The 14,023-nt window shown below is 46.4% G+C and overlaps 1 protein-coding gene across 1 annotated transcript in view; it reads right to left on the bottom strand.

Annotated features, from left to right (window-relative positions):
* The window catches only part of MLXIP (MLX interacting protein), a 43,672-nt gene extending 32,002 nt beyond the window's left edge, over positions 1-11,670 (bottom strand). The window contains exon 1 of the mRNA XM_058037099.1: positions 11,300-11,670. Coding sequence (XP_057893082.1) covers positions 11,300-11,670 — 371 coding nt within the window. The remainder of the gene's footprint in view (positions 1-11,299) is intronic.
* Between the last annotated feature and the right edge of the window lie 2,353 nt (positions 11,671-14,023).

Raw genomic sequence — 14,023 nt, 5'->3', positions numbered from 1 at the left:
GGAAGGATGACTCAGGTCACAGTGTCACTGCAGTCACAAACACACTGGCTCTGTGCTTGCACAAGACCATGGAATCCCCACACCCCCAGGCAGCAGCACAGAACAGGGCAGCTGCCACAGAGAGCAGGGCACAGCCACAGAGAGCAGGGCACAGCCACAGAGAGCGGGCACAGCCACAGAGAGCAGGCACAGCCACAGAGAGCAGGGCACAGCCACAGACAGCAGGGCACAGCCACAGACAGCAGGGCACAGCCACAGACAGCAGGGCACAGCCACAGACAGCAGGGCACAGCCACAGACAGCAGGGCACAGCCACAGACAGCAGGGCACAGCCACAGAGAGCAGGGCACAGCCACAGAGAGCAGGGCACAGCCACAGAGAGCGGGCACAGCCACAGAGAGCGGGCACAGCCACAGAGAGCAGGCACAGCCACACTCTGCCCTTATCTGCAGCTCCCAGAGACCAAAGGCTGCCTGGAATTTTCTCCCAGCTGATACTGAAACACTGTGCAGCCACCCCAGCACCCGGCACCTGCTTTGGCAAGGGCTGGAGGAAACCCCACCCTGGGTGCCACAGGTCCATGCCCAGTCCCAGCAGTGGTGAGCAGGTGCTTGGGGAAGGGTCACAACAGGACCAGCTTGTCCTCAGGGTGCTCCTGCCACCCCCAACAATCAGCCCCTCCCAGCTCTAAGGAAAATGATATTAGCAAGTACATGAACTCACTCCCTAAAAGTGAACTGAAGAACTGCACAGCTTCTCTTTTTGCTGTTAACAGACACTTTCCCCCCAGGTGAGTGTGTATATTGATTTGGCAGGACTCTGCTTTGAAAAGGAGGGATAATGACATTTTTAATAGAGAACAGCCACTATGGTGACTGCTCAACAGCTTGGATACCCCAGGTTTTGGACAGATTGTGAAATAATTGCTTTGGGAAACCAAAACAATCTCTGGTGTCAAACATGGTTGCTCATAATTACCTGGAGTGAGTGCAGCTCCCTCCTTGAGGATATTTGTATTCCTGAGCAAGTCAGTTCTCCCATCCCAACACTTCATTTGAAATAAGCTGACAACATTCAAAGAGCTTCTCTGGCTCGGTAACAGATCTAAATATTTCACAACCATATCCAAATCCCTTGACTTAGTCCTTCCTTTCTAAAAGCTTTATATCCTCTAATTCAGAAATGTAAATTTTGTATGTTTCCAGGTGGCAAACCTCCTCTACAACGCCTGCACTCAATTTTCTTTCTCAAAAGCTGTGTTTCAAAGAGCAAAACCAAGCAGTTGATTCCCCTTCACTGCTTCATGCTTTCCCACATCTGGCACACCCCCAGCACATTTTCTGTCCAAGCTCCCTCAGCCTCCATCCTGCCAGGGACAGATGTTTACCAAGCAAACAGAAATTTGGACTAAGCTGTGCAGATAGCAATGTGCAGGAGTTTACACAGGGGAATGGGGATACATTCTCTGGACACTGAACAGGACCAGCAAACACAAGAAGCAGGGTATGAACATCCAGACCTGTGTGCTGCTCACAGGAGAGCACAGCTCAGAGCCCTGCCAGGACCAGGCTCTGCTGTGCTGCCTCTCACTCAAACACTGGGAGCTCTCCTGATGCAGCTGGCACTGTAAATACTGTTAACAGAGCTTGACTAGCCATGGCTGAGTGTACTCAGACTACAGCTTCAATGTAAACATACAGAAATTCATCAGGATGAGCAGAGAGTGAACATCCAAGAACAAAACAAATGATATCATTCTTTGCTCTGGAAAACGTGGCAGCAGACAATATCCATATCCAATGAGTGGCAGATCAGAAATGCAACAAGATCTCCCCCTGCCCTCTTCCAGTTTGGTACTAACACTTCTTCTCTAACAGCTGCCAGACCCACAAGCTCAGGTACTTCCTTTTCACCTTTTTTTTAAGTTTTCCTTTTCATGTGCAAGCCTTTCCTTTTTTACCTTGATCACTTCTGCCTCCAAAGTAAGGGCTTTTATCAACTAAGACAGGCTGAATCAAAAGCAAAAGGCTGCCTGATAAAAAGATAGTAAAGAGCAATCATGGACTTCAAAGAATTACAAAGATATGAGAAGCTCTTCCACAATTCTTGCTCCATTTGGTCTCTGTCTCCTTGTGAATGGTGTGGATAGTGAGAACAAACCAGATTTAAGAACAAACTAAAATCTGGATGGAAGATGCAGCATGAAGAGCAGAGCAGAAGAGCCTGTGATGGCTCACATTCACATCAACACAGTGAGTTATTTTTAGGTCTATTGTGAAACCCCACATTCCAGCTGCTCCAAAGATACACCAGCACTACCACAGAGGCCTGGGCTCTGCATCATCACCCTGGCAGGCTGGAGTGGGTCTAACCCTTGCCCTACATAAGAATTTTGGTGCCAAGGCAACCAAGTCCCTGGCACAGCTGGGGCAATGTGGACAAGAAGTGTTTTGGACAAGCTCACACGGGCTGGGAAGGGTTTGGCTGCTGGATACAGAAGTCACTGAGCTGCTGAGGTCTCCCAGCCAGGCTGGCCAAGGCCACTTCAGCTGCTGTGTCCTTGAACTGCTGCAGGCAGAGCACTGTTACCATGGGACCTTGAGGGAAGGGAGAGTAAACAAAGCAGCAGAGGAAAGGAGGCCAGGATTTCGAGTAAAACACACCATGCCACAGAATTCTGAAAACAATCAACTTGACAGATTCCAGAAGCAAACCTCTTTCGTGCCTCTGCAACGTTTGCTGGAATCTTGTTATGCAGACATGTCTCTCATAAAGAACAACCCTGCTGACCTCTGAGGACTAACAGCCTCCACTGGAGGGATCAGTGAACAGAAGAGGCCCCATCCTGCTCACCTGTGCTCCTGCAGATGTGTTCTAGGCAGCAGCACGAGCTGCAGCACAAACTCCTCAGAACAAAACACTCACACACCTTTGTTCCTTTGCTCCCTCTGCCTGGCAGGACACAGGACCAAGGTCCTGCACTCACCACAGGATTCTAATGGCACTAAAGGCTCTGTGTTCACACAAGTTCTCAGCACAGACACTTTGAGGACCCACATCAGCAGGACTCTCTCAATACCAGGGCAGATGCAGGACAAAGCCAGGAGGAGCAAACGCCCCACAAAGTTCAGGCCAGGTCACACTTGCCAGCTGCCACCTTCCCCCCGGATTTGCAAACCCAAGTACAAACAAGGCAGCTGCTATCTCACTCCCAAAACAAGTACCAGCAGCCCTCTTTCTCAAGAACGGCAAAAGGTTATCTGGATCTTCTCTCTACCCCCTCAGTCACCCTTAGGGCTCCACTCTTCAATTCTCAATTCACAAGCCAGCCCTAGGACAAGTAAGCCCCACCCAAAACCAGCAAAGACAAGGCCACCCCTGACGTCCTGAGATGGAAGAAGCCCTTTCAAGCTCACACAGGAACAGAACTGTAACGAGCATCAGACTCCTCTGCTTGAGTAAGGACAACTTTCATGAACTAAGGGTCATCTCTCAACCATTCTCCCTTGCTCCTTCAGCTGAAAGCAGCCTCAGCTCTTATTTCTGCTCTGAACTGTCCCCCCAAAATTCTGCTCTTTGCTCCCAAATCACTGGGAAAATGCACAGGGAAATAATGGTAATCTGCAATGAAACAGAAGCACAAACATTACTTACATACTCTACCCATAAAGATATTCTCTGCTTGCTCTGGTGTGGTGTAAATGAGCAATAAAGATACCCCCAGAAATCTCCCATTATAATTAAAAATAAAGCATTTATCTCTGTATGTGGGAAGACATTGCCACACATAAAAAATACAGTAAGAAAAGGCATTAAATACAGCAAAAAGAGCTGTATCCATAGCTTCCTTGCACTACACCATCAGCTAAACTGGAGAGACTAAAAGGTCTCTAACTGTGCATTACTGCTGTAAGATAATGTGCTGCAAACACAAAACCAAGGATAAAAAGTTCTCTAACAAGTCATTAAAATTTAACAAGTCATTTAAATTTTTCTGTGCTTTTCAGGAAAAGTGATCAATTCATTAAGCAGCAATGCTCAGCTACTTAACCAGCTGAACCCTTTGCTCACATCACAGCACATCCCCAGCCGTGTCAGGGCTAAGGGTTATCTGCAGGTCAGGAGAATCCTGGCCAAAACACACTGACATATCACTAATTGCAGTGAATCAGATTCTTCCACTAATACCCTGCTGCAGGATAATCCCAGCAGTGCCCTGCAAGCCCTTTCCATCTGGCATGTCACCTTTTCTCCCACAGTCCCAAAGGTGACAAAGCAGCCCTGAGTGGCCACGGTCAGGATAACCAGCCAAGGGAAGGGATCTCTTCCCTGGGCCCAGATGGCTCCTGTGCTCCTTTCCAATCCCGTTTCCTGTTATCCACTGATGTCACAGCTGGACAGCCAACTAACAACACTCATCTTTCACAAAGGTAACTGCTGCTGGGCTGGCTCTTAAGCAGCACTCAAGAGTTTCCATACCTTCAGGCACAAAGTGAAATCAGCTTAACAGAGAGGGAGCAGGCAATTCCCCTGCAGCCATTCACACTGCACAGAATGGCCAAGGTGTCACATCCTTCAGTAGCTTTTCTGATGTCAGCAAGCTGCACATCCTCTTCATCATCTCCTCCCAAATCTTTCCTCCATTTGTCCTCTTTCCTTTATTAAGTTTGTATCTAAGGTGTGATCTTCCATAGGTTTTCCTTTCAGACTCCTATGTCAGCTCACTTACAAACTTCACACCTTTGTTTCCCTCTTTCTGAAAGGCCAGCACACAGATCTGGGGCTCTGAATGTTTTGGTCATTTCAGAAGGGAGAAAGGGAGGAAAAAGCAGTAACTGATTTATCTAAGATCAACAGCCAAGGAACCAAGGGTTAGTGAGGAGCTTTGAGCTTGTGTGTCACAAAGTAAATAAGCTGTGGCAAATGCACACCAGGACATTTCAATAGCAATGGCTGCTTTACCCACCAAGGGATGGCTGCATTAATTCTATCAGGAGTGACACCAAGTCAGTGTGCTTTATGTTCAAAAACAACCCAAAATGACCTTCTAAGTCCCACTTGAGCAAACAAACAGAAATTATTTAAAAGACCATGTTCAGAATTTTTGTTCTTGTACTAAAACTATTAGAAGCAATTTCTGAAGAACCTTGCTTTTCCTAACCCTATTTTTCAAGCCTTCCTGCTTCAGAAACAGTGATAATAATGGAACTCTAGCTTGCACTAAAAACAATCAGATTCAGTTTTTCCATCACTGTCTGAAACACAAAGAACCAACTCTATTTTCTTTGGAGGCAACTGAAACAAGTACTTTTCCTAATCATCTTCATGATTGTTTCATGGACATGTTAAAGGTTTCCTTTCCAGAGCGAAAGGAAAATTGTATGAAAGCTGTAAAATATTTCTATAGCCATCAAAGAGTTTACAAAGCTTGTCTTTTTCCTCAGAAGTGGCTTAGAAGTTGTCTTTAAAGAACTGCTTGTGCCAATGATATTAAGATATCAAAGGACACTTGAAGGAAACTGTAAATGCAATTAATTTCTGTATACAAAGAAAGGAAGTTGCAAGCATATAGCCTGTATTTAATTAAAAATAAAATACTAGATTAAACCCAAACTGGTGCAGGTTTCTCAGCTGATAAGGTTTTTTGTTGTTGTTGTTCTGTTTTAAAAAGAGAGCCCTTTCTCTCCAACAGCAAAAGGCAGCAGGGCAGCATGAGAAGAGCGAAACAGGAATTGCAGATCTCCTGCCCCATCATCCATGACTTGTGGGTCCATCCAGCTCATTCTCCCCTTCATCAGGCACACCTTCATCAAGGGCTTCCTATCTAACCCTGCTATCACAGATCAAAGCACGGAGAGAATAAACACTGGGCTTCTCCAACTCCAGCCACACCTTCCATTGTCCATCCTCACTTTCCACACATCTTCCCCTTTCATTCCCATTTCTCCTGCCCTGAACAGCATTACACCGGCATTACATTGTGATCATTCACCTCTGTCCTTTTATTCAAATCTCAGCTAAATCCATCTTCACCCTCTTTTCTTCCCCACAATCCCCACCACGATGAGAGAGTTCCCCTTCCCTGCTGCCATTCCCTCCAGCCCTGCTCTGGGTGTTTCCTCACCCACAGGGCTCAGTGAGTTTGTAACCCGGGCTCAAACCCACCCAGCCAGCTGAGACATCCTTTGTGTGACTTGAACTTTGCAGTATCTCCATTTTGCTTTCCTGTTTCCATCCCTGTGGCCTCTGTCAACACCACACAGCTCTTTGTGTGGCTTTATCTTGGCTCTTCTAATTCACTCAATGCATTCCTCAAAGATTCCCTAATTTCACTCCAGATCTCAGCGAGCTTCCAGCCTCATTCCTCGCCCTTTCCACTCCTCCTGCTTCACAGCAGATCTCTGAGTGTGTTATTAGGGGGAAAATTCCACCCACCCAACACAACTTAAAGAGTTCACTCTCTCCTTCAAGCCTGTCAAAATGCCTCTGACATCCCAGAAATGCCCAGCCTTCAGCTCAAAATGGCCACAAAGCTCCCTTTATTCCTGCCCACCCCTTCCCAGCTTGCAGCATCACTAGATACCCTTTTGTTTGATTAACACTAATCATAGCTTAAGGACACACAGTCAGATAAGCAGCTGCTCAAGTGACTGAATATCAACTCTGCTTTCCAAAAGAATGGAAATTTTTTTTCCCCCCACATGGGAAAGTAACAAACAAGAATGGTTCAGTGACCTACTAAAGGGGTGTGTGGAAAAACATGAGTGAAGCCAAGACCTGAAATTTGGGTCTCTTGGCTTTAATTCCTCTTGCCACTCAGCAGAAAGAAATAAAAACAGGTATGGGGGGGAGAACTGAAAATCAACATATTAATTTCTGTTGCCATTCAAAGCACATCATAATCATGCAGCACAAAATCTTCACTAAAAATAATGCCAAATCTCAAAGTTCAGCCACATTTTTTCAGATCATGAAAAAGTTCTTGAGAACTGGCAGTCTGAGGACAAACCAGCTCCCTCTTCCCTATTTCAGCAATCCATCAAAAATGATGATTACAAAATCCATGTTGTATTGAAGCCAGAAAATAACATCTGTTTACTGAGTAAAAACACAAGATGAGAACAACAACAAAACATGTAGATTAAATGGCAGATCAAAAGATGATAACAATGTGCTTTTTTAATGAAAAAGGTGATTCCTGTGCCCCACACCTCTATAGCAACACTCTGCCCAACCAGGTCCATAGAAACCAGTCTGCACAGACACCAAAATAACCAGGAGCAAAACAAACAAAATTGTCCCTGTATCTAAAACCTCCGTCCACAGAATTTGTCTGCTCTTCCTGTACTCATCTGTAGCCCTGAAGACAGCAAAACCTTAATCTGAACCAGGGCCTTCTCACACCAGCACTACTAAATGTTTACTTTGGCAGAGAAACGTGACTCGGAGACAAGAACAGCTCAGCCACCTTTCTGCAAACTGTCCTCAAGGCTCTCAAGGTGGAATTTCAAAGTGCATCTTACACAGAGCTTAAAAGCTTGTGCCTATATCAAGCATTTGACATAAGCAGAGTAAGAGGCTCAGTCCTGATGTCCTGGTTCATACTGCACCCTGAACACAGCATCCTTGCTTTGCAGGGACCTTACTGTGGTTAAAACATACTTGGAACAGCAACTCTGCTCAAGTCTGGCTAAATTCAGAGGTGAATACAGGTGCTTTTATCAGAGTAGCTTCTACAAGCAGCATGTGAAATATGTAGCTGGATTGTGGAGGTTTTTAATCTCCCAGTGCTATCAGCAGTACTGAGAACTTCCCCAAACATTGCACTGACAAAGAATGTGTGGCAAAGGCTCTGGAAACAAGCTGACCCCTCACGTCAGTCCACTGAGGAAGGGAATATTTTTGGCCTCCATCTACATGAAGTGAAGGAGTCATATTGCTAAAGAGGAGAGATGAAATCTAGAAATGACCTGGCAAGCTGCTCACAAGGCAGCTTTTGTCCCAGTTCCCAGAGCCCACTCTCCTGCCCTGTGCAGCTTCAGCAAGCAGATCCAGAGGGGTTTGCACAAGGATCTCAGGCCAACCTTAACACTCTTACCTCAAGTACAACACCTGGCATGCTCCTTAAGCTCTTAATAAGAGCTGAGAGAACTCTGAGGCTACTTAAGAATAAATGAGCCCACAAAGTCATCTTCACCTACCCTAGCATGGCCTGTACTAAGATAAGCAATGAATGACGTAAAAATATATACTAGTTTAAAAAGAACACCACCCAGTGTATTATCATTAATCCTAACAAAGAGAAAAAAATTCTTCTGTATCAATCTCAGGGGAAAAAACCTTCATGATAGGCTGTTATTGAAACATTTCTGAGTACAGTTCATCTTTGGGAAGTTACTTCTGGGTAATGCAATTATTTGGATAATGGTAAAGTTATTAGAGGGCTTTACTAAATTAAATATCAGGATGACATAACATTTTACTTAATTCTGTGTATTGTAGGTCATGTACCCAGAAGCACAGTTTCTCATTAGAATGAGCAGTGTCAAAGGTCTTTCTCATTTTGAGAAGAACATTTTTTAAGATCTTTTTGCCTGCCTCCAACAAGTCAATTCTAGCTACCTACACGTCAAGGTCTGCAAGGTCACCTTGGTTTAAACAGTTGATATGAAGGGGCTAAAAGGGGAAAGCCAAGGTTCTTTTACCTCTGTCAGTGTGGTACAGCTCCCACAATCAATCTCACGAGAAAAACAAGTTACATTTAGATAAAGTACGGCCCGCGTGACACCTGTTGTAAACCCGTGTTTATAAGTTACTTATTAATTTTAAAAAATTGGTTTAATCTGCTCACTGTACAGGGGAGTATGCTATAGGCATGTTTTCCCCTCTGGAATGGCATATCTGAAATGAGACTTTTCAAGCTGTGCAACTGGATACGTGACTGAAACAGCTGTGATGAAAATTAGGATCATGTTGGTTTGTGCGGCTCAAAGGCATGAGGGAATCGCTTCCCTGGTGTTCAGGGATAACTTTTTTTTTATCAGAAAAAGTTGGACTGTTAACAGCACAAAGCCAAACTCAAAAAAAATTTACAGCACAACGAGAAGAGCCCAGGTTTATGGGCTATGGATCACCAATCTGTGATCCAGCATAAATTTGGACACTTCCAAACAAACCAGCGGAGGTAATGACCCAGGTAATGACTGAGGTAATCTAGAAAAGCTTTGCTTTCTAGTCCATCCACCGAGCTAATGGGTACCACACGTTTTACTGCTTCTCTTTAAAACTTTAAACACTGAAATGCCAGCAATGAGTGTCATGTGTAAATAAATATTCCACAGAGAGCTCTGTTACAGCAGCAGCTTCCTCGGGTCTGTGTTTAACACAGCTGCATCCCCCAGCTCTGCAGGCAGCTCATGCCCCCAAAAAGCAAAACTCACACATCTTCACCTTCCTGTGTGACAGTTTTTGCTGTTGGTTTCCACAGCCCCAGTTCTTTTCTAGAGTGAATTTCTATCCAGCAAAGGCAGCATGGAAAACATTAACATGGAATCTGTGTGTTTTATCAGTGCTGGATCTGACAGGCAATAATGAGAAAGGTACAGCTGAGGCAACAGCCACAAAAACATCCCCATAAACCAACCAAGAAAAAAAATCCAACCTGAGGACAGAGAGAAATACAACCTACAGGCCCAATCATTTGTTAAAAAGACATTTCCCATTTCACAGCCACGTTCAACACCTCAAATCAGATTTTCCAGAATTACTTCAATCCTTTTTAGACCCAAGTTTACAATTGGTTTGCTTGGCAGATTTAAAAATTGTATCCCAAAGCTGCTGAGTAAGCAGGCTGGATCTGGGCAGGATGCTTCAGGGCTACAACTCAGCAAACCCTAAGGTGCCCAAGGACAGAAGCATTAAGAATGTGCTTTTCTTTGGCAGCCTCTAAGAAGATATTTTCTGCACCTTGCCTCATGCTACCACCAGCAGGCAGGATAAAATTATTTCTTCTGTAATAAATTTGGTGCTCCACTAATTCACCTACATCAGAGTTCAGTACTGTCTATCAGTGTAACAAAATTATTCCTTTACACCGGGTGTGATCCTCAGTTTCAAAATCCCAACGACATACTAGTGGAAGCACAAAATAAAACCAAGGTGACAGAGGCCAAGGAGCACATGCACATGAGCAGTCCAGTTCTGTCCTTCATAATCCCTGCAGCTCCTTTGCAAGTTCCTCCCAGCTTGTACAATAAAAGGTTTACTTTTTTTTTTTTGTAAGTGCAAAGTACTTAGATCCACTGTTGCACACACCTAATCTGAGGTTCAGTCTCTTGCCAGTAGCTAATAACATTCTTGGCCAATATTATCAAAATTTTAATATTACTTACATCTTCAAGCTACTGTACAGAACAGATAGTTCTATTGTTTCCTCTTCATTGAGCAATACTTAAATAGATGAATTTGGGGTGGGCAAAGTTAATTTTCCTTTAGCAAGCTAAGGTGGCTCCTATAGATGAAAATAAATATTTCCGTTGATATGCCAAGAGGCATTTTCCATCAAGCCTTTTAATCAACTTCCAAAATGCGCTCAGCAGAGAACATCAGATTGGATCCGGTTTCTGCTATATCACACGGAACAAAAGGCTGAGCAGACACACATCTTTCCAAAACACTTCTACTCCACAGCTCTGCCTCCATTTTGGATGACAGACAAAGGGGATAAATGGGAATATAACGCCTTACTGAAGAGATGAAAAGCACAACCAAAGTCAGAGCAAAAGGTGCAGATAAACCCAGGAAGTGCTGCTGCCAGCTGCAGCCAGCACAGGAACAAAGGAAACAGCGACAGAGTCCACTGGTTTGACTTTGTTATAAAAATAAAATTTGGGGAGGGGAAAATTGGCCGGGTTTCACATCGAGCGGGGCACTTTGCCCTTTAAGGGTTTCTGTTTAGCACCAGAGGCTTCCACTCGCTCCCAGCCCGGCCGCGGGATGCTGAGGGCTTCCAGCGGCACCAGCGCCGGCGGGCGAGCGGGACCCCAGCCCTGAGCAGCCCTCAGCCCTCACGGCGGGGGGGCAGCGGCACCCCCGGCTCGCCCCCAGCCACGGCCCCGGCCGGTGGGGAAGGGCCCGCCGGGACCCCCAAGTTCGCTGAACACAAAAGCGGCACCGAACCCCCGCATATGGGCCGGGGGGTCCCTGCTCGGCTGCGACCCCGCCCCTCACACGGTCCCGCTCCCCGGCGCGGTCCCCCCGCCCAGCCCGGCCGGGACTCGCCGCCGGGGCCGCTCGGTACCTGTAGGCCAGGGACATGCACTCGAACAGCTTCGTGAGGGACGCGTCGATGCTGAGGCGGCCGCCGGCGCCGCCGCCGCCGCGGGCCGCCCCGAACTGGTAGGTCTGGCAGGTCTGCTCGTTGACCGTGTCGAAGTCGTAGCCCTTCTTGGGCGGGTGCTCGCTGTGCGGCGACGAGACCATGAAGTGCCCCGAGTGGATGATCTGCGGGCCCGGGGGCTGCCCCCGCCGCGGCCCGCACCGCCGCCCCCCGCCCGGCGACGCTCCGCCATCGTCCGTGTCCGACGAGTCCTCGTCGGGCTCCGTGCGGGGGGACAGCGGCCCCGCCGCCCCGAGCAGCCGCGCCGGCCGCATGAACACGTCGGCGGCCATGGCCCCGCTGCTGCCGCCGCGGCCGAGCCCGCGCCCGCTCTGCGCCGCCACCGCCCCGCTCCGCCCCGAGCCGGCCCCCGCCGCGCTTAAAGGCGACGGAGCAGCCCCGCCGCCGCCCTGCCTGCTCTGTGCCAGCAGTGTCCCCGCACCTCCCGAGGATGGCTGGGTTAAGTGATTCAGCGGGGACTTCCACCCTGCTGAACAATTATTTATTTATTTTTTTTTAATTAATTAAATTTCGAAATGTTCCACCTCAACACGAGGAACAGCTCCTTTAGGCTGAGGGTGGCAGAGCTCTGGAACTGCCCAGGAGGCCGTGGATTGTCCCTCTCTGGAGATATTCCAAACACACCTGGATGTGTTCCTGTGTCACCTGCTCCAGGTGACCCTGCCTGGGCAGGGAGTGATCTCCCCTTCCAGCCCGAACGACTATGGAAAACATTCCTAAACTTAAGGGACTGTGAGGAACACGAGATGTAGAGGACAGCACAGAAATGGCTGAAGAATGTTGAGAGAACAATTGTGCTAGAAATACTTAAAATTGTCATTAATACACTAAACTGCTTATATTTTTCCAGGAGCAGTCTGCAAGAAGGCAGGGCAGCCAGAGAAGCTGGAGACCTGCAGAGTCACAGAGGTCAGGACATGGAGCTTCTGCTGCCGGGCTGGTGGCTCACATCTCACTCAGTACCTGCTCAGTAGCACATAAAAGGAGCCACAGTTGTTCCAGGGGAGGTAAAGGTCAGATTTCATCCTTCTTAAAAGCACAAAGGAAGCAATGGGTCCTGTAGATTAACATAAAAGCATCATCCTACAGCACAATGTACACATTGTGTATACTATGTGTACACAAAGTCAAGAGAAAAGATCCCAAACTTGCCCTGCAGTGTAAACCTCCATGACCAGAGGAGCAGCTGGATCCTAGGACACACATTCCAAAGCATTTATACTAAATTGCATATATCATTTCAGTTATAGGACCTCACACTTAAAAAGGAAATGGCTTTTCTACATAGCCACCCTCAGGAGGGAAAAAGCTCCCAAATATTCAACAGCCACATGCTACTTTTTCTGGTGTGTTAAACCAGAAATAAGATCAAGAGAGACTTAAGAGATTGAGAGAAGTCTTGGGCAAGAAGAGGCATCCCTGCAATATCCCTGCAATATCCCAATTACGCCCATGCAATGATCTGACATTCCCCATTAGCATGGAATCAAGACTGATCCCTGTGTTTAGGGAAGGAGTGGTAGGTCAAACACTTCCCCACACATGAAAGCAACAGTAAGGAATGACCACATTCAGCCCTTAGTCAGCATCATACTTGACTCAAATTCTGAAGAAAAGGCCAGTCATATTTAGCTTCAAATCAGGTTATTGCTATCTTATATTAAAATTTGCTTTAAAAAAAAAAGTGTCCCAGCAAGACGTTCTGAGAATATTTTAAGTACAAAAAAAATTTAAAACATTTCAAAACAACACTCACAGTTTAATGATACCTATTAAAAGTCTTCCATGTAGTTTGTTAAGAACTAATCCTGAGCTAAAAAAATCACATCATTAGCAGCACTGTATAAAGTATTTCCATAACAACAGCCTGTACACTGACCTCACTAAATTCTAAGCAAGCCAGCGTTTCCTCCTGCAGGAAAAGACAGGTGACTTGTTAAAATAAAATCGTTAGGTTGCAGTGCAATTTTCTAGGAAGAGTTCAAAGTACACCATCATTTAAAGAAAGGGCAGCAGGTTTAAGCTACAACACAAATTTCAGGTATTTTCTGCCAGATGCAAGGAAAGGGGCATTATTTAAAATAAATCCACTGAATTTTGGAGACAGATCTCTTGGTTTGCCCTTTTACATGAGCACTTGGATGATCAGTAATAGTTCAAGACTGCCAGGGATCCTCTCCTGCTCCACAGCAAGGAACTCCAGGAGGCACAGGGAAACAGAGGCCACAGCATCTTTTGAGTATGTATTTTCTTTCTCTTTTTCATCAATCCACAGTTCAAGGTGAAACACAGGCCACCAGCTTCTGCTGATGTTCCTTCAAGGAACAACACCAATTCCTTGAAATAGGCTTTTAGCACAGGAGGAATTCAACTGCAGTACACACTGTGAACAGAGACACCCAAGCTGTTCAATGCCCACAGTGTATTCCACACCACTTAGTGGTGAGATTATCCTCCCAAATCTACAGACAGGAAGATAAGCATTTCCATACTGATGAGGGGAAGAGCTCAAGGGATCTTACTCACAGCCTGGGCTGGGGCTGAGTGCAGGAGTCCGTGCCCATCCTGCTCCCAAACCACAGGGACAACTTCCCAGGAAACCACAGGGAGAACTTCCAGCCCTGC

Source organism: Melospiza georgiana, chromosome 18, assembly GCF_028018845.1.
Source record: "Melospiza georgiana isolate bMelGeo1 chromosome 18, bMelGeo1.pri, whole genome shotgun sequence".
Classification (NCBI taxonomy): domain Eukaryota; kingdom Metazoa; phylum Chordata; class Aves; order Passeriformes; family Passerellidae; genus Melospiza; species Melospiza georgiana.
This window is presented reverse-complemented; position numbering and strand designations above follow the sequence as displayed.